This window comes from Cryptomeria japonica, chromosome 8 (assembly GCF_030272615.1).
Source record: "Cryptomeria japonica chromosome 8, Sugi_1.0, whole genome shotgun sequence".
NCBI lineage: Eukaryota > Viridiplantae > Streptophyta > Pinopsida > Cupressales > Cupressaceae > Cryptomeria > Cryptomeria japonica.
Window position 1 is genome coordinate 478,453,038 of NC_081412.1, and position 21,388 is coordinate 478,474,425.

The 21,388-nt window shown below is 36.2% G+C and overlaps 1 protein-coding gene across 5 annotated transcripts in view; it reads right to left on the reverse strand.

The window, feature by feature from the left end:
- Window positions 1-212: 212 nt before the first annotated feature.
- The window catches only part of LOC131043757 (lactoylglutathione lyase), an 83,322-nt gene continuing 62,146 nt past the window's right edge, over window positions 213-21,388 (reverse strand). For all 5 annotated transcript variants that reach the window (XM_057976992.2, XM_057976991.2, XM_057976988.2 and 2 more), the window contains one exon: window positions 213-585. In XM_057976992.2, coding sequence (XP_057832975.1) covers window positions 485-585 — 101 coding nt within the window. In that variant the 3' untranslated portion in view covers window positions 213-484. The remainder of the gene's footprint in view (window positions 586-21,388) is intronic.

Sequence of the window (21,388 nt, forward strand, 5' to 3'; positions counted from 1 at the left end):
TTAGAAAATGTATGCCTACTCACGTAGAAAATGCTATCTTTGATGTACTCTAACAGGACTTGGCAAAAAAGCCTAATGCCAACTATTAACTAGCAATTAAGGAAAATCTTGTATAATTGTTTTTCAAACATATTTTCAAATCAAATGCCATTTTTTAAGAAAATGCAAATAAAATTCAATACTGCCCAGATTTGCATAATGCTACAAAGGTCTTATAAAGATTTGCATAATTCATACTGTTCATAAAAATAGCAATCTGCTATCACATTTATTACATTACACATTTTATCCTTGATGTGAATACAGAAATTTTGAACGTGTTTTCTTGGTCAGGTTCCAACCCTTTTTCATAAATCATGCTAGCCAAAATATGCCCTCTATAAAATGATTAGACTTCCTGAGAAAGCCTTTTTTTAAATTGTAAAATTGAAGGCACATTCTAAGAATCCCATATAAACTATCACACACTGTTGGAGTTGGTAGTTCAAGCCGCACTTGAAGTTATTTGACCAATCGATTTCAAATCAAAAATTTCAATCCAATAGCCATCAGGATCCTTGATAAAAGCCAAACCTTTCATTTTCCCTGCACAGCAATAATTTTTTCTCAGAATATGTTAATATAGCATAAAATGCCTTCAATGAAATAGCTAAAAAGAGTATGAACAATCTTATTCTGCTTATCTACTTGTGAGATTTGAGGTGCAGTTATAGGGGAATAAGTCCCATGCCTTGAGCCATAATGAATGGTGATAATTGTAGATTCTTAGTTCTGGTCATGAAAACGAGAAGAAAACTCTGCTGTTAACCAAGTATAGCAATGAAAAACCCTGGCCTAAGTTTTCTTCTTCTACTTTGTAGTATAATTCTCGGGATATTAATGTGTCTTTTTAAACTTTCCTTATGTGGAACTCACGTGCACCACATAGGGCATTTGTAGCATAAAACTGCATAACACATTCATAAATGTGCCAAACTAGTATTCTTAAGAAGATACACCAGTTAGGTTGAGTATGGAATCCTGAATGGATTTTTGCGGCTAAACTTGCACCACAGAACACAATCAAACAAACAAATGTTCTTGAACAATGCAATGTAGGTTCATTTTTTTTATTTTGAATTGCGTAAATTTTTGCCACTGAAAATGTTGGTTCAGATATTATTTGATAGGAAAGCACCAAATGTCAAATAATAGATGACATATAGGACTTTTCTCAACAATCTTTCATGAAGTTGATTTTAATTTTTTATTTGATATCAGTGAAGCTGCTCTTTCTCAGGCACTGACCTACTTTTCTTAATACATTACCACCCTTTGCCATTGATATTTCCACCTAGTCTTGAGCTTGATTTACAATGGAGCATGCCAGCTTTGAACCTGTATCCTTTGCACAGGAAGCACATCATCTTGCTACTAGACCACAGTGAAACAGACTAATTTCATCCATTGCATGGGAGTTGGACTTCGCTCTTTATCCTTCCAACATTCCCTCTTTTGAATATGCATATGCTGTTAGGTCCAGGAGGGGCAGAATACCAAAAAAAATATTTTAATATTGCATTTCAAAATATTTGAAGAAATGTTTACATTTATTATATAGGCAGAAATATAGTTTAACTGCCACATAACTACCTGAACAAAAAAGAAAATTACAGAATTTACAAAGGATCCTAAACTACATTTCAAGGAGCTAGCCATACTGAAGCAGTGTGGCTCAATTGATAGTTATGTTTCTAAATTCCAAAGGCTTTCCATGAAGGTTCCTGGTGTATCAAAGAGGAGACTTGTTTTCTTAATTAAGGATTTGACTGAATCACTTAGAGGTTGGGTGAAAAAAATTGATCCACCTTTCCTAGAGGATGCAATAAGAAAACCAAGAAACATGGAGTTTTCCACACCCAAAAACAAATTCCAGCCTAATTCATTCCTATCAAAAGAAAAACAAAAAGCCTTTTTAGAAGGAATGGCCAAAAAAGGCAAAACATTGAGGAGACCAAGAACGAGCTGCAAAGGAAGAAACTATGTTTTTCATGCAAGGAGGCACGGGAACCAAGTCACAAGTGCCTTAGAAGGGACAAGTTCCATTACAGTGAGGTTGTCTTCGATAATGAAAGTAGAAAAGGAGGAAGTGGAGACAAGAAGTGAACATGAAAAGTAAGATGTTAAACTAAGAAACTAGATGGTTGGAGGAGTTATCAGAGAGACTTTTGCTACTTTATTAGGTACACCCAAGCATAATCCATTCAGAGTGTATTGCATGGTCAAAGAGTGACAATTTTAATTGATAGTAGGGCAACCCCAACTTCATTGATAGGGCCCAGTGGCAAAGAGGACTTGAGTTAGAAGATTTCAAAAGATTTAATGTGATGGTTGCAGATGGGTTTCCTATAATGTGCACCAAGAAGAGATCACAATTGAGCATCATTTTAGGCAACAATAGGATAACAAATGATTTCTATCTAGTAGGGTCAGAGAGACAAATATAGTTTTGGGGATACAATGGCTGCATTATCTTAAGAAGTACTCCCAAAACTTTTAAACTATGGAGTTGAAGTTCAAAGTAGATGGAAAAAAGCAATACTTCAAGGTATGTTTAATGATGCACCAAAGTAGTAACTACAAATGTAATGTCCCCTACTTGGAAGCTGTCGTGTTTTCAATAATTATCATACATTACTAAATGCATCATTAAGTTATAATGCTTTTTTCAATTAATTCCACATTTTATAATTCATGGCCCTCTATATTATGATCTAACCTTGTTACTATGTAACCCTAAGGGAGGAAGGGGTAATTATGTTACCAGGGCGCTGAGAAACCAAATTACAATAGGCTCCCTCAAGGTTTATGGATGCAGGCCCTTACCCCATCTTGGGACTACTCCCTCAAGGTTTACGGGACACTGATCCTTACCCCATCTCGGGACCACCTAATTGGTTGGAATTAGACTGCCTTTCCCTACACAAATCATTCCCATCCTCCATAGGCATTAGCAGAAGTATTAAGGAATGGGCTATTAATATTATAGTCTTTCATGTACTATGAATGTATATGAAATTAAGTATGACTGTCATACATATTGCACTCTATATTAATATTACTACTAAATTCTGCATAAGAACATTATCAGGCTTCATATATTAAGCATACATATTGAGCACATCCCCAGCATACCACCAAGAACAAAGATGTTACTGCCTGTAACTCGATAACAGTTCTGATCTGATCTGATCTGATCCATGGTGATTCACTGGATGCTTTGATTCCTTTCCTTTATATCTCTCAATGTGAGGGAGATGTCACTCCTCTTCATCATGTATGCCCTTTGGCAAGAGACACACTCTTTTACCATTAGCACCCTTTGAAAGAGTACAACTCTTCATCATTTCTGCCCTTTAAAAGGGGCACAACATTTCACAATCAGATCTGCACTTTTTATATAAATTAGATCTGCACTTCTGATTCCCAAATTATCCCCCCTTCAAATGAGTATTCTTCATACCTCATATTTGAGGGAGTCACAACTTACCATTTCATGCCTATTAACTTTAATCAAATTTTAATTATATTCTTTAATATTTTAATTAAATTTTTATTTTTATTTTTTATTTTTATTTTATTATTATTATTTATTATTAAAATATATTTAAAAGTGGTGACATTACAACAAAGAAGATGGCGTCTCTTTTCAAGCATGATGAGGTTGCATGGGCAGCCCAATGATTTATTTGTACAAAGGCTTCTTCAAAGGATAAGATAGTTTATCATGTTGATATTCAGCCATTGTTGGACAAACACAGTTTGTTGTTTTGCAATATTGCTTTGAGCATGTCATCAAGTTGGAGGAGGGGGCCAAGCCTTTCATCACTAACCCTCATTGCCACCCAAAAAGGCATCAAAAGGATATAGAGAAGGGCATTGGAGGGCTACTTGATGTGGGACATATTAGACCCAATTCGAATCCTTTCACTTCTTCGATAGTTTTCGTTAAGGAGGATGGAACCATGAGGATGTGTATTGATTATAGGGCTCTGAATAAGAAAACAATTAAGAACAAATATCTTATCCATAGGATTGGCAAGTTGATTGATGAGTTGCATGGGGTAGTTTAATTCTCAGAGATTGCACTTTGGTCAAGGCATCAACAGATTAGAGTTAGAGAAGAGAACATTGATAAGACTGCATTCAAATGCCACTATGGAGACTACAAGTTCTTGGTCATTCCTTTGGATTGACCAATGCACCTATTACATTTCAACCATGTATGAATCAGGTATTTAATTAGTTGTAGAAATTTGTACTTGTCTTCTTTGATGATATTATGATATACAACAAAACATGGGAGGATTATCTTAGACATATAGAGAGGTCTTGGATATTATGGAGGCACAATCACTAAATGCCAAAGCGTTTAAGTGTGAATTTAGGATCACATAAATTCTATATTTGGGGCATGTGATTAGTGTAGAGAGAGTAAAAGTGGAGTAGAATAAGATTTGAGCATCTTGGATTGGCCACCACCTATGACATTGACCCATCTAAGGGGTTTCTTTGACTTATGCAGCTATTACAAAAGAATTGTTAGGGGTTTTTCATAGTTGGTAGCACCCTTAATAGACTTGACCAAGAAGGGGTCTTTCACTTGGACAGATACAGCACAACAAACCTTCAAAAAGCTCAAAGAGGTAATGAGTTTGTGTCCAGTTTTAGCATTGCCATATTTTTCACAGCCCTTTATGTTAGAATGTGATGCCTTTGTTGAGGGTATTGGAGCTATCATAATGCAAAGCAAACATCCTATAGTTTATGAGAGCAAGAAGCACAAAGAGACAGAAAAGAAAAATTTTGTTTATGATAAAGAGATGTTAGCCATTATGCATGCATTGGCTAAATTCAGACATTATTTGATAGGAGGAAAATTTGTAGCAAAGATAAATCATAATAGCTTTAAATAAACTAGAAGACTTGAAAGAAAGGCAACGAAAGTGGGTGAGCAAACTACAAGCCTATGATTTTGATATAAATATGCTAAGGGAAAAAGGTTTGTAGTTGCAAATACCCTATCCAAGAAGCCAACCTTTTGCTCAATGATGGAGACATCAACAAATTGGAAGGCTCATCTCTTGGTTGAATATTACAAGAATGTATTTGCTTGTGATTTCATGGAAGGGAAAGTGTAGGATGATAGGTAAGGGTTATGGATTATCTCATTTTTTTCAAGGACGAGATCTACCTTGTCCCGTAACCCAAGATGAAGGAGATATTGAGAGCTGTTCATGACACATCATTGCCAAGACACCCTGGCTACTTTAAGACCTACAAGCAAATCAAGGAGAGGTTCACATGGAAGAGACTCCAAGATGACGCCTTAAGGCATGTTAGAGAGTGTTTGACTTGTAAACAAAATAAGCCAAAACAATATTCCAAAGCAAAAATATGCTGGATTTCATCATTGGTCTTCTACAAGTACAACAAAAAGATTGTGACTTTGTTGTGGTGGATAGATTGACCATGTATGCCCATTCCTATGCTATATCTTCTAAATTTGAGGCATCTCAAGCTACAAAATTGTTTTTTGAAGAGGCGTTCAAACTCCATGGTCTACCTAGCAACATTGTTAGTGGCTGCGACAATAGATTTCTCAATATATTTTGGCAGGAGCTTTTCAGATTGACGAGTATTGAGTTAACCCTATGCACAAGCTATCACCCATAGATAGTGTCACATCCCCACGTCAAGCCACTACTGACTAGGCCTTAAAGGGGGTGGAATATTATAAAATAAAATGAAAATAGCTAGTTCGTGGCATTTATGCCAGTGACTAAACAAGAGGAGACCACCGTATTAATAATGTATGGCATGGGCAAGTAGGAAGGACGAGGGTCAAAGAGTAAAGGCAACAGTACCATTATGGACGCATGGCATCCCAATTTGATGAGACTTCTAGACAGCAGATTGTGTGGAAAAAGAAAAGGGGGCAAAAATTACTTTTGACACAAACAACCCTGCAATATACACATTCACATCTCATTTTACAGAGGAAAAAAATGCAGAAAGAAATCTGGATGGTTGGATGGCAAGGGATAAGGCATGTATAGGTTGGAGGATACCCCTCAGGGGAAAGTTATCTCATAGAATGTAACGATTGCAAGATATGCACAGGAGAATGTTGTTGGAAGAGACTTGTGGGTGTTTTGAAAGCATGTCTCAGTAGATGGGTCTCACGGTTTTCAATGGTTGCAGGACATTCACAAATGGTTTTGTTCAAAATGTGGTGAAAAATTAAGAAGAAATGCAACTGGTAGGTGTAAAAACCAGAATATACAACCTTGCAAAACGGGAGCTTGTAAAAAAGGAATGCGATGAGGGGAGGCATGAAACTGATTTATCAAGATTTCGAAACCTTCAACCAAACACCAACGGAAAATGGAAAGCTAGACAACCAAGGCAAACAATCAAATTTCTCTCTTGGTCTCTGGCAAACGTGAATCTGTGATCAGACATGGAGGTGAAATGGTGAGTTACAGAGATCCAATTAAATTTAACTAATACAAAACAGAAGAAACTTTCTTGTAAGAAGCTAATATTTTAAGTTTACTTTAAAAATAAATGATTTTCTTTCTAGTGGACCTAAAATTGTTGAATGCATTAAGTAATATGCATAGGTTGAAAATGGTTTATTAATATTATTTAAGATGAAAAATATTTATGAAATGATAAATTTAATCTGGATTGATCTATTTGAATTTGGGATGGATGAGCTATCTTGCTAAATATGTTCAAATACCTGATACAGATCATTATTAAGCCAATAAATTTGTTCTTGTATTGGTTATAAATTTATCCTGGTATACTTGATAGGGATGTAGTTTGCTTGGAACTATAAAATTTTGCTTCTCAGTCATTTAATGTTAAATATGGCATATACAATTATAGAAGTCCCACCGTACTGACTTTGGTCTTATTTATTAGCCTCAACATGATTTATAATGAATGGTTAAGGCTCAGAATAAGTTACTAGACCTTATTAAACGAGATACTAAACTAATATTTGTGTGTGCAAGACACATCAGATATTGTCATGACCTTGTTTTGTGGATATAGATAAGTCCATAGTCATAATTTGACAAAATACAAATTGCTTATACATTATAATTCAAAATCTATCTAATACCCTTATTAAGGACTATTGATTTGCTTCTAACGACATCAAGGTAGCAATTGACATTATGCGAATTGCATTGATTCATAAGCACAACTTGGTTCCAAACCAGAATAAGGATACATGCTAGCAATAGTATAATGTACCTACTTTTGACAATTAGAAATGTCAAATGAGAGTAATTAGGATAGGATTTGGAATATGTTCAAGTTACACTTTTACCAGGACTATTGTAATATCGTGGGAAATGCTCTTGGGAAAATTGAACCATGTGCAATTTGTTCGTACGAGGAACATGTGAAGTTTAATTGGAATATAATTACTTTGATATTGTGTAATGTCCCCTACCTGATCTATTTCAATATACTCAAATTGATTAATATCTTTCAATTAGTTATTAACAAGTGCTTATTTATTTTCCTCATTAGATGATTAATTTCATTATTCATAGTTCTTAATATAAATATTAGACCCTACTACTACTTTTGTTTTAAGGGAGAAAGGTTTATGTATGTTACCAAAGCGTTTAGAGACCAAATAAAATAGGTTCCCTCAAAGTTTACAGATCCAAGCCCTTACCTATCTTGGGTCTATACCATCTAGGCTTATGGGTCGCTGACCCCACCCTATCTTGGGACTTAACCTATTGCTTGGATTTAGACTGCCCCTCTTTGGAACATCTCATTCCCATCTTCTTAAATACTGACAGTAATAACATGATTTAGACCATAAGTATACTAATTTCTTATGTATTATGAATATACATATGAAATTAAGTATGACTGTCATACATATTGCAGTTCATATTAATATTACTATTAATTCTGCATAAGAACATTAGCGGGCTTCATATATTAAGCATACTTATTAAACACATCCCGTGCATACCACCAAGAACAAGGATGTCACTGCCTGTAACTTAATAACAGTTCTGATCTGATCTGGTCCATGGTGATGTCACTGGATGCTTTTGATTCCTTTCCTTTATATCTCACTGGTCACACCTCTTCATCGTGTATGCCCTTTGGCAAGAGACACACCCTTTGAAAGAGTGCAACTCTTCATTATTTCTGCCCTTTGAAAGGGACACAACCTTTCACAATCAGATCTGCACTTCTTATTTAAATCAGATCTGCACTTCTCATTTTCCATATTCTCCCCCCCTCATATGAGGTTCTCTTCTCCCTTTTATATCTCACATTTGAGGGAGTCACAACTTATCATTTCATGCCTTTCGACCATTCATTAACTTTAATCAAATTTTAATTATATTCTTTATATTTTTATTTTTATTCTTTTGTATTTTAATTTTATTATTATCATTTATTATTAAATTATATTTCAAAGTGGGGACATTACATATTGTATCTCTTCATGGAAGCTTCATAAGAATTATTTTGATTAGTACAACTAATAAGAAGCCTTGTAAATGTAATTGCAATTTCCAATTTAAAGAACAAGTTATATGCAGGATGGTGTATTTTAAAATTTTGATATTATAACTATGACAATAATATTGTTATCTTTCTTTTGCTGCAGGTATGGAGGATGAACATGTATCGATTTCAATGTCATCTCCTTTCTTTTGAATGATGTATATATAGTAAGGTTGTCACGAGCAAGTGGCACCTTGATCGGACATGTCTTTTAGACATGTCCGACCAAGATGTCACTTGGTCGTGACTCTTACCAATATCAACCGATCCATTCAATGATAACTAATAGGTGCTAGTGTAAATGATAACAAATCTGTAAACATACCCGATAATGAATCGGTATCATTGCAAATAATAACAGTTCGATAATCACACCCGATAGTGAATTGGTGTCATTGCAAATAATAACAGTTCGATAATCACACCTGATAGTGAATCGGTGTCATTGCAAATAATGACAGATTGGTAAACACACCCGATAGTAAATTGGTGTCATTGTAGATGATAACCGATTGGTAAACACACCCGATAGTAAATCGGTGTCAAAGTAAATAAGTCTGACAACTAATAGCATTTAGATCGACGCTTAACTACGTTAAGCAAGTCGTCGATCTAATCTATCTTTATCCAATTGTCAATATCATAATTATGATCAATGTTATATAAAGCATGAATCAGATAATCTAATAGCATAGATGAATAAGCTAATAACAGAATGAGTTAGGAGAGTCTTATCTTGCAGAAGCTACTATTGCATTAACACTCCCTCTTAGCTTTGGAAGATAGATAAAGTAACCTACATCACATTTCTTTTCCATAATGTCAGTCTCCAAGAATATATATCATCTATACATATGATATGAAGTACCATCAGGACATAAGATACAAATATAAAACATCAGTCTAAGTATGTGTCATAGAGTATCACCTAACCATGTGATATAAAAGATTCATCATTTTATTATGACAAGATATCACCTGAACACGTGATATCAGTATTGCCTAAACATGCAATACTAAGGATAAACATATGAGGTTGGTTAAATCATCATCTTATCCAGGTTGTGATATGTGCACAAACATTTTATTCAAATGTTTTATCACAACACTATCATGGCACATCCATGACATACCAGAGATCCAACATGATAACTGGTTTGAGAATCATAAGATCGTCACCTTATGATGTCTACATACAAGTGTTCATAATCTGAGAGATCGTCACCTCTTAGATATGAACACAGGGGGTAAAACCCAGAATGTCTCAACATGACAAAAAGAAGTTTACATATTAAACATCTTATTTACAAAGCAGATTACCTTTCTATCATACCTAAACCCTTTCTGAAGTGATCAACCTTCACTCTGGAAAGTGGTTTGGTCAGAATATCTGCAGTCTGCTCTCCTGTACTAACATATTCTAATTTGATCACATTTTTGTCTACCATGTCTCGTACATAATGGTATGGGATCTCAATATGTTTGGATCTATCATGGAACACTAGATTCACTGAAAATTTTATGCAGCTTTGATTGTCACAATGGATGATAGTAGGTTTCATAGGTTCACCAAACAATCCCACAAGTAACTTTCTAAGCCACACTGCTTCTCGGGCAGCCATGGAGGTTGCAATGTATTCGGCCTCGGTGGAACTTTGAGCTACAAAAGACTGCTTTCTGCTGATCCAGGATATCATGGCTGATCCCAAACTGAAGCAGCACCCAAGAGGTGCTTTTCCGGTTAGTCACACTTCCAGCCCAATCTGAATCTGTGAATCCGTGTAGATTAAGATCAACTTTCTCACACTTGAGACCAAGATTTAAGGTGCCTTGTAAATATCTCATAATGTGTTTTACTGCAACCAGGTGTATCTCCTTTGGCTCACACATAAACTGACTCAAAGCATTTACTGCATAGCAGATATCTAGCCTTGTATTTACCAAATACATAAGAGACCCAATCATTTGTTTGTATAGAGTGGGGTCAGTAGAAGGTGATTCTGTTGTTGCTTCTTTAAGTTTATGAAGATTGGTTTCCATTAGAGTGGTCATGGGTCTGCAGTTTAGCATTCCAAGTCTCTTCAGGATGTCCAAGGTATACTTGCCTTGGTTTAGAACAATGTTATCAAAATTTTGCCATACTTCCAACCCTAGGAAATAGTGAAGGAATCTCAAGTCCTTCATATCAAATTCTTTGGATAGCTCTTTCTTGCATTGATCTATAAGATCTTCTCCTGTGATTAATAAGTCATCAACATATAAAATCAATATTAGCATATCACCTTTATTCTGTTTGTAGTAGAGATTAGGATCTGCATCATTTTTAGAGAAGCCTAGTTTTGATAGATATGTGTCAATTCTTTCATACCAGGCCCTGGGAGCCTGTTTAAGCCCATATAGAGCTTTCTTGAGTCTACACACATGAGACTCTGCATGATGAATCTCAAACCCTTCAGGTTGCTCTAGGTATACTTCTTCAGATATCTCTGCATTGAGAAAAGTTGTCTTTACATCCATTTGATGTACCTTCCATCCCTTTGCTACTGCAATGGCTAGCACAGTCCTTACTGAGGTGTATCTGGCTACAGGAGCAAATGTTTCTTCATAGTCTATTCCTTCCTTTTGAGAGAACCCTCTGGCTACAAATCTTGCCTTATGTTTTTCAATACTGCCATCTGCTGCATGTTTGATCTTAAAAAGCCATTTAGAAGAAACAACAGATTTCTTGGTTGGCCTGGGAACAATCTCCCATACATCATTTTTTATTATGGATTGATACTCTTCAGACATAGCATCCTTCCATACTTGATGTTTAAGGGCATCTGTTACATTGTCAAGTTCGTTTTTAGATAGATCATTCATAAGAGCAACATAGCTAGTAAATTTATTAGGCCTTTTGCTTTCTCCGAAGGTTCCTGAAGGAGCAGCAAACCCCTGAGCTTCTTCTACTGTTTTGGTGGCCCATAGTGGTCTTTTCTTGAGATTTCTAGGTGAGTGTTCATTTTCATTTTCAGTTTCATCTAGGTTCTCCCTCTGAAACTCAAGAGCAGGATCTTCATCTAAGTTAGAGGTAGGAATTTCAGGTTCTATGAAGCTCTGAGCTCTTTTGAAGGCTAGGTCCTCCTCAAAGATTACATCCCTACTTAGTTCAATATTTCTTTGACTAGGTACATAGATTCTGTAGGCTTTGGAGGTTTCACTATATCCTACAAGCAATCCTCTTTTTCCAGAAGGCTCTAGTTTTAGTCTTTTTTCTTTAGGTACATGGATATAGACAGGACATCCAAATATCCTAAGGTGGCTGATATCTAGCTTAATTTTAATGAATACTTCCTCAGGAGTTTTGTCTTCAAGATGGGAGTGAGGGCATCTGTTTTGTATATATACTGCGGTGTTGGATGCTTCTGCCCAGAGATTTGTGTTAAGGTTTTGATCTAGAATCATGGCCTTGGCAGCTTCAACTATAGTCCTATTTATCCTTTCAGCTACCCCATTTTGTTGGGGGTTATAAGGTATAGTGAGCTCCCTCTTAATCTCATTATCTCTACAAAATTCTTTAAACGAATCTGATGTGTATTCTCCCCCATTGCTGGTTCTTAGGGTTTTAACTTTGTTTCCTGAGTGGTTTTCAGTTAGTGATTTAAATTCTTTAAACCTAGAGAGGATCTCTTCTGATTATTTATTTTTCAGAAAGTAGATCCAAGTCTTCCTAGAGTAGTCATCAACAAATATTACATAATACAAGAATCCCCCTAGAGAGGATACAGACATAGGTCCGCATACATCAGAATGAACTAACTCTAGAATTTTACTAGTTTTCCTAGTACTATTTCAGAATGTACCTTTGGTATTTTTACCTAGGGCACATCCTTTGTATGCCCCTGAATGATCTTGCTTTAACTTGGGTAGACCTATGACAAGGTTTCCCATTGAAGATAAAGCCCTAAAATTCAGATGGCCTAATCTTCTATCCCAAACTTCATTTGCATTAGTGGCTTCATGGATTAGGGCTAGGTTGGGTTCCGTGCACAACTCATACAAATAGCCCCGTCTCTGTCCAATGGTCTTTGCCTTCTTGATTGAACAGTTCTTTGGCCAAGCCAATACTTTGTTGTCCATGAATGTCACTCTGTATCCGTTATCTTCCAATGCCGATATGGAGACTAGATTCCTTTTGATGCCGGGGACATATAGTACTCCTTCAAGCCGCAAGGATATGCCCGTCTTCAATTTGATGGTGCAGGTTCCTATTCCTCTGACTGGATGTGTGGAGTCATCTCCGATGGTTACGTCCTCATCACTCTCCTCTGTCATGGAGTCAAGTACTTCTTTGAACCCTGTGATGTGCCTGGATGAAGCACTGTCAATCACCCATGAGTTGATCTTGTTAGAAGCTTGGCTTGTGAGTGCTGAGTAGAATACATATTTTCCGAAGTCATCTTCCCCTTTAGTCTTTCCTACTTTGGCAAATGTAGCATGTTTCTTGGTTCTTTCCGGGCACTTTGCAACATAGTGTCCGAACTGATCACATCTGTAACATTGAATGTGAGATAAGTCCTTCTTTGAAGTATTCTTGCCTTGACGACCTTTTCTCTTTCTAAACTACCTTTTCTTGTTTTGCTTGGTGGAGTTAGTGTTTAGGACTTGTAGGTCTTCATCTATATTCTTATGTTTCATTCCCATCTTGTTCAATCTTGATTCTTCTTGGAGACAATCATCCCTTAATCTTTCAAACTTAGGATACTTGGACCTTGCACTGATGCCTTGGATGAATGTGCTCCATCCACTAGGCAACCCATCTAGAGCAATGAGTGTTAACTCTTTGCTTTGGATTTCGTAATCCAGAGTTGCTAATTCATCTCTTAGAATTGATATCCGCATAAAGTAGGCGTTGATTGTCTCCCCCTTGTTCATGGTGATATGATTTATTTCTCGTTTTAATGCTAGAGTTCGACTTGCATTTGATATCTCAAATGTGCTTTCAAGTGCTTTGAACATTTTATAGGCTGTCTGATGTTTTCTTATGATGGGCATCATGTTGTTTCTCACCCCATCAACTATTATTTTTATTGCCTTTTCATTTCCCTCAATCCATGCTGTTTTGTCAGGTTCAGTTTCAGGTTGGTCATTTTTAGTTTGAACAAATGAATCCACTTTGTTCTCCTTTAAGATCATCTGAATTCTGAATTTCCAGGCTGAAAAGTCATTGCCACCTCTGAGTCTGTCTTCGAATCTGATAGCGCTAGCCATTGGAGAAATGTGATGTAGTATATAATCTTGTTCTTAAATTTGTTTCACGAAATTGAATAGCCTCAAGTTCGATCAACTTGGCTCTGATACCATGTAAATGTTATTGCAATTTCCAATTTAAAGAACAAGTTATATGCAGGATGGTGTATTTTAAAATTTTGATATTATAACTATGACAATAATATTGTTATCTTTCTTTTGCTGCAGGTATGGAGGATGAACATGTATCGATTTCAATGTCATCTCCTTTCTTTTGAATGATGTATATATAGTAAGGTTGTCACGATCAAGTGGCACCTTGATCGGACATGTCTTTTAGACATGTCCGACCAAGATGTCACTTGGTCGTGACTCTTACCAATATCAACTGATCCATTCGATGATAACTAATCGGTGCTAGTGTAAATGATAACAAATCTGTAAACATACCCGATAATGAATCGGTATCATTGCAAATAATAACAGTTCGATAATCACACCCGATAGTGAATCGGTGTCATTGCAAATAATAGTTCGATAATCACACCCAATAGTGAATCGGTGTCATTGCAAATAATGACAGATTGGTAAACACACCTGATAGTAAATCGGTGTCATTGTAGATGATAACAGATTGGTAAACACACCCGATAGTAAATCGGTGTCAAAGTAAATAAGTCTGATAACTAATAGCATTTAGATCGACGCTTAACTATGTTAGGCAAGTCGTCGATCTAATCTATCTTTATCCAATTGTCAATATCATAATTATGATCAATGTTATATAAAGCATGAATCAGATAATCTAATAGCATAGATGAATAAGCTAATAACAGAATGAGTTAGGAGAGTCTTATCTTGCATTAACAAGCCTTATTATTGCATCTTCTATAGTAGATGGTTATAATTCAAAGTGGGGACATTACATATTGTATCTCTTCATGGAAGCTTCATAAGAATTATTTTGATTAGTACAACTAATAAGAAGCCTTATTATTGCATCTTCTATAGTAGATGGTTATAATGGCATCATAGTTATATTCTTATGTAATATTATTTGTGTGGTGAATTGAGAGTAGTAATATTGAATATGATGAAGTGAAACACTTTATTGGCTTAATATGGGAAGTGTTCATAATACCCTAGTTTATGTGAATGGTAAACACAAATGAATGTGTATGTCAAGATTAAATTTTATTACATTGGGCATCATAAATGTATAGAACATGCTCCTTATAAAATGTTGCAAGCATATGCAGCTCTATCCTTGATAATCTAAATTATGCAATTAAATGTTCTTTATGTTGGAACCTGTATATTGATTGATCATGGCATGCTAATATTATCGAAATCCTAGAAGTAGTGCAATAGTTAAATAAGGATAGTTGTTTTGGTTGGTTGAATAAACTGATTTACTTTCCTTATAATAAGACATGCCATGAAGCCATATCAAGGCTTGCTTGATGGGTGTATTGTGAAGATACTTTGGTTGTAGTTATCAGGTACTGTGATATCCCCTTAGTTACAATATCTTGGCATATAGGACTTGTTATCCTATCATGAATATGACAGCACACATGGCTATGGAAAGTGGTAGAACATGTTTGCTACTAATAGGTTTTACAATAAATGCCTCCTATGTAAGAAGGACCTTTCTAGAGATTAACTTATGATATTGGTATCTTATTATGGTGTGAATAGGCATAATAAGTTTCTTTAACGTCCATTTCTCCACCTTGCTCAATACACAATAAGACGTGCTATATAATTCTAGAGTGGTAATTGGGCATGTCCTTAAGACTATTATATCTTTGATTTCTATTGTAGGCTTGAAATTAGGCAAAGGTAAGTTATATTTGACCCTTGATTAGAAGTGACATTGTAGATTTCCTAAATTGGGAAAATGGCTGATTTTCCCTACATATTATTAGGCATTATTAATAGTTCAAAATCAATAACAAGAGCCTTATGGGCAACAATGAAACTTGATTGTTAATTGATACAATTGCATATAAAGTGAGTATGAATACAAGTTGAGATAAATATAAATATAATCCTCTATCTTATTAGCCTCAACATAAGATGATAAAAAAATTATCATATGTAGGTGTAACAAATTCCTTTAATGTCTTTTTATCTTCCTTGTCTAATGTAATAATAAGACATGTTATATAATTCTAGAACGATGACTAAGAACTAGGATAAAGGCTTTTTTATGACTACATGCTATCTATCGACCCCTTGAGAGTAGGAACCTCAAGGTGGAACCTTTTATATGAACTTCAAATGGAACTACTTTTCTATATGTGTTGTGTGAACTGAGTTAATTTTCTATTAATAAATAAGCTTAGTTATGGATTCGATATGACAAAACCTTGGGAACCTATGATTAGGAGTCCTTTGAGAGACTTGGTGAGAACCACGTGTGACTTTGACCCGTTTCGAAGCAGAACGTAGGCAGTCCTTGGGTGAAGGATGCCTTTGTGACCTCAAGTCCATGGGGGAAGGGTCTAGTGGGGATAACTCCCAAGTTATGGGATTGTTCATAATTGGTTTGTCCTTCTTTCTTCACTATGCTTCAAATGAGGCTGAAGTGGGTATTAGATGTGTTGGTGTTGGAAATTAGCCACACCCGGACCAATGATGGACTGGTCCAAGAGGGGCCAGTAGCTCAGTGGTAGAGCACTCCAGCAGCGTATGGAAGGTCCTAGGTTTGAGTCCTAGCTAGTCCATGTCTCAACATGGTATCAGAGCCAGGTCCAGGCTAGGAGCCCCAAGCACACGAAAGGTGTGGCTTAAGGGGGGGTGTTGGCGTTGGAAATAAGCCACACCCAGACCGATGATGGACTGGTCCAAGAGGGGCCAGTAGCTTAGTGGTAGAGCACTCCAGCAGTGTATGGAAGGTCCTAGGTTCGAGTCCTAGCTAGTCCATGTCTCAACAAGATGGTTGTGAATGAGATACAAAGACTTGATAACTAGTATTGAATACATAATGTGCTTTGAATAGTGACTTGAATGAAGTGAAGGGGTCGACTACCTTATAGTCAGTTTGTTTATCTATTGAGTAAAGGCCATCTTATGTTCGATCCAAGTGATCTCATGCGCTTGTGGAATTTAATCCCATACCTCTAACACTTTGTGTATATACTCCTAGATCAATCAATTGTGATCTACTTGTTTTGAATTAGGAACCTCTCTTCCACTTATAGTGCTAAGCTTGGTACAAGTGCTGACTTTTATGGCAACAGATGTAGTTAGGACCCTACAAGGCCATAAGTAGAGGACTAAATTCCTCTAACACAGAGTTTGAGGTGATCACCGGAGGACAAATCATATGACTCGCTTAAGATAAGCTTATCCACTCAAGATTGATAATAGTCAAGGAGCATATTATGCCGAAAGATTGTCATCCATGTCACCTAATTGCGGATTGATACCGCCAGTTGCTTGCAGGCGAGGGATACTCCGCATTGATCTAGGGTATTGAACAGATTTCGCCAAGAGCATGTGGGCTTGGGGGCCAGTTGCATCTTGGCAATGGATGCCCTTGTTGCTTAGTCATCCGATGGACTACTGGAAAGAGAATTTCTAATGACGAATAGGTAGGTAATAATTGGGCCAACATTTGTTGCAAGTTTGGTCAGAATGAGTTGTTGTTGTGTTGTCATTGATCTCAACATGCCTTGGTTGTCATTAGTGACTAGTTAGTATAATTGATATTGAGTTTCTTGTGCAGTTGTGCTGAGAGATTTGCTCTGCATATCTTCCATGGTGTACATCTATTCATGTGGTTTGGATATGTTGTTAAGCAGTGTTTAGAGATTCTATATTTGGGATTTGGTGCTCCAGTTTGTTGTGCTAAGGAAGTTGCATTCACCAGTGTGTGACAATGTTTGATGTTTCCATGTGAAATGCATGCTCTGCATTTCTCCACCTTATAGTTTATGGTGTTGTGGTTTTGGAGTTAAGTTGGTAATGTCCTTATCTTCACTCTATTCAATTGGCATGTGTTCTTGGGCTTCGAAAGCATGGTTTTTAAGTTCGATGGTGTTTACTTTAGGTTTGGCCGACCTGAAGTGTTTACACTTCACATTATTGCTCTGATGATTATGGGTCGTTGTATAACATGTTTGATGTTCTTTTTGGTCTCAATTAAGATGTGTTGTGGTCCACTTTACATTCTTTTCCACTACAGGAATGTTTAGTGTCGACCTAATTTGAACTTTGTTCGGTTAAGTTGCTTAGCCAACCTTGGGAGATTTTGCATATGCGAAAATGATATAAATAAAGGATAATTTGTTGAGGATGGTATGAATGTGTGTATGAGTATAGAAAGGAAGTGAATTGCAATGAGGGTGTATGAAAGAGGATCTATCTCCTTGATTGTTTGAGTTGATGATAAGTGTTGTTTGAGTTGGTGAAAAGTGTTGATCAATGTGAACTTTCATGTGTTAGCTATCGGAAGCGGTGAACCGAAGGTACCTACAAATCTTATGGTTGCAAAGGTACATTAGTGGTGGATTCTTTCTTTTTTATTCTTCTTCATTTGGGTAGTGAGCCTTTCTTTCTTTCTCTCAAGCAGTGAGTCTTTCTTTGTAAAAATCACCTTAACTAGTGTCACCCTAGCAGGTGTTCATATATTGAGAATAGCATTCTTCGTGGTTTTTCCCTTAATAGGGCTTTCCACGTAAAATCTGGTGTTTCATTGTGTATGGTATGTTTTGCTTTTCACGTTCTTTTATGCTCATATTTTTCTGTGAATTAAATAATAAAGTTGAGTTGCTAAGGATCTAATTTAAGAAAAAGATTTTAAGATTTGTTTGTACAACTGATTCACTCCCCCCCCCCCCCCCCATCTCAGTTGTCTTATGTGTAAGAACATTCAAAAATTGGTATCAGAGCTTTGGTTCCTTGGAGAAGAGCTTAACCGCTTGAGGAGATCCTAATGCCGCACAAACTGACAATCCCTATGTTTGATAGATCTGACTATGCTTTCTGGAAAGTGAAGATGCAAGGTTACTTGATTGCTCTTGGCTATGAAGTTTGGAAGCTTGTTACACAAAAGTACACTAAACTGCAAACTAGGGTGAACACTCAAGATGAGATCAAGGAATTTAAAGACAATGAAAAGGCGAGGTTTGCTAAGTTTAGTGCTCTTTCCAAGACCGAATTAACAAAAGTTGTATCTTTGGAATCCACTCATGATGTTTGGAACAAATTAGAAAAGACTTATGAAGGAGATGATATAGTCAAACAAGCCAAGTCGCAGAATGCTAAAACTAAATATGAATGCTTGAGGATGGATGAAGAAGACAATATAACTACCTACCTGCAGAAGATAGATGATGTTTTAAATGAAAACAAAGGTCTTGGTGGTAATTTGCCGGAAGATGAAGTTGTGAAGAAGGTACTCAAAACTCTAACTAAACCCTATAGAAGAATCACAAAATAAGAATAAGTATACTAGAGAATACTTGTATGGCTCATTACTTGCTTTTGAGATGAAAGAATTTGGTATTACTAGTCCAAGAACAGAGACTACATTTAAGGCTACTAAATCAACGAAAGATGAGGAATCTGATGAAGAGAACTTTGATGAGATTGAGGCGAACTTTGTGAGAAGGATGAAGAAAGGAACCAAAAAGTACTAAGGTAAATTGCCCTTTAAATGTTTCAGCTGTGGAAAGCAAGGTCATTATGCTTTTAGATGTCCAAACAAATTTGCAAATCAAAAGAATAAGGAATCTGAAGGAAAGTTCAATAGGAAAGCTTATTATGTTAAAGAAGAATCTTGTTCAACTAATCCTAGCAAAATTGTGAAGGAAAAATCTCCGAAAGATGCTACTAAAACTGAGGGTACTGTTGTGTTTGTTTTTCATGCTAGAAGAGATAAAGATGAATGGATTATTGATGTTGGATGTTCAAACTATATGAATGGTGACAAGAGTAAATTTGTAAAGCTTGAAAATTTTGATGGTGTTGTTAGATTTGGAAATGATCAGACGGCTAGGATAGTTGGAATTGGTTCTATCCGCTTTGATGGCAAACATAATACTGACAATGTTTTCTATGTTAAAGGCTCAAATCATAATCTTTTGAGTGTTGGTCAAATGTGTGGAAATGGATATAATCTTGTTTTTCAGGATGATGGGTGTGAGATCAAAAAAAGATCTGAAACTGTGATTGCAGAAGGAAAGAGGACAGATGGAAATGTTTATCAATTCCGGACAGCTTGAAAATGAGATAGATAGAAGAATCAGAAACTGTGATTGCAGAAGGAAAGAGGACAGACGGAAATGTTTATCAATTCCGGACAGCTTGAAAATGAGATAGATAGAAGAATCAAATGATTGAGGTCTAACAAAGGTGAAAAGTTTAAATCTGGTGAGTTCAATACTTTTTGTGAGAATCATGGGATAAGAAGACATTTGTCTGCCCCTAGGATGACACGGTAGAATGGTGTAGTTGAAAGGATGAATAGAACAATTTAAGATGTTGCTAGAACAATGATGGATGAAGGAAGTCTACCGGCATGAAGCAAGTCTATCGGAAATCTACTAGAAAGAAGCAATACATATTGTGGTATACAAACTTAACAGAGTGCAAATTAGAAGAAACTATGGGAAGACATCTTATGAACTATGGTATGGAAGGACTCTGTCTATGAAATCTTTCAGAGTATTTGGAAGTAAATGTTATATAAAAAGAGATGAAGAAAATTTGGGAAAGTTTGACACAAGAGTTGATGAAGGTATATTCCTTGGCTATTCTACTAAAAGCAAAGCTTACAGATGTTATAACAAAAGACTGAAAAGAATTGTTGAAAGCACAAATGTGAAAGTTGATGAAGACACTTCGAAGAATACAGTTGTAAAGATGGGATATGAATCTGATGAGTCTATCGATAAACAAGAAGAAGAAGAGACTGAAGAAATAAAAGTGCAGAACGATAAGGAAGATGCTCCGAAAACTGCTCCTAAGACTCTAAGGTATGTGCAGAAGAATCATTTAGAGAAACAGATTATTGGAGACAAAAACAGAGGTGTTATCACAAGAAGTAAAGTTGTTGAAGAATACATGAACTTATGCTTAATTTCAGAGACAGAGCCGAAAACAGTAAAAGAAGCTTGCGGTGATCAGCATTGGATGAAAGCTATGAAAAAAGAATTGGAACAGATTGAGAAGACTTGGGAACTTATCCCAAGACTAGCTGACAAGAATGTGATAGGAACTAAATGGGTATTTCAAAACAAACTGGATGAAGATGGACACATAGTAAGGAATAAGGCAAAACTTGCATGTAAAAGCTACTCATAAGAAGGAATAGATTTTGAGGAAACTTATGCTCCTATGGCAAGAATGGAAGCTATCAGAATGTTTCTGGCTTTTGCAACACACAAGAATTTCAAGGTCTATCAGATGGATGTCAAGTCTACATTCCTGAATGGGGAACTAAAAAAGGAAGTGAAAAACTGGAAAGATTCAAGCTATCAGGTACTCCAGTAATGGTTTGCAAATTGAAGAAGGCGCTATATGGATTGAAGCAAGCTCCTAGAGCTTG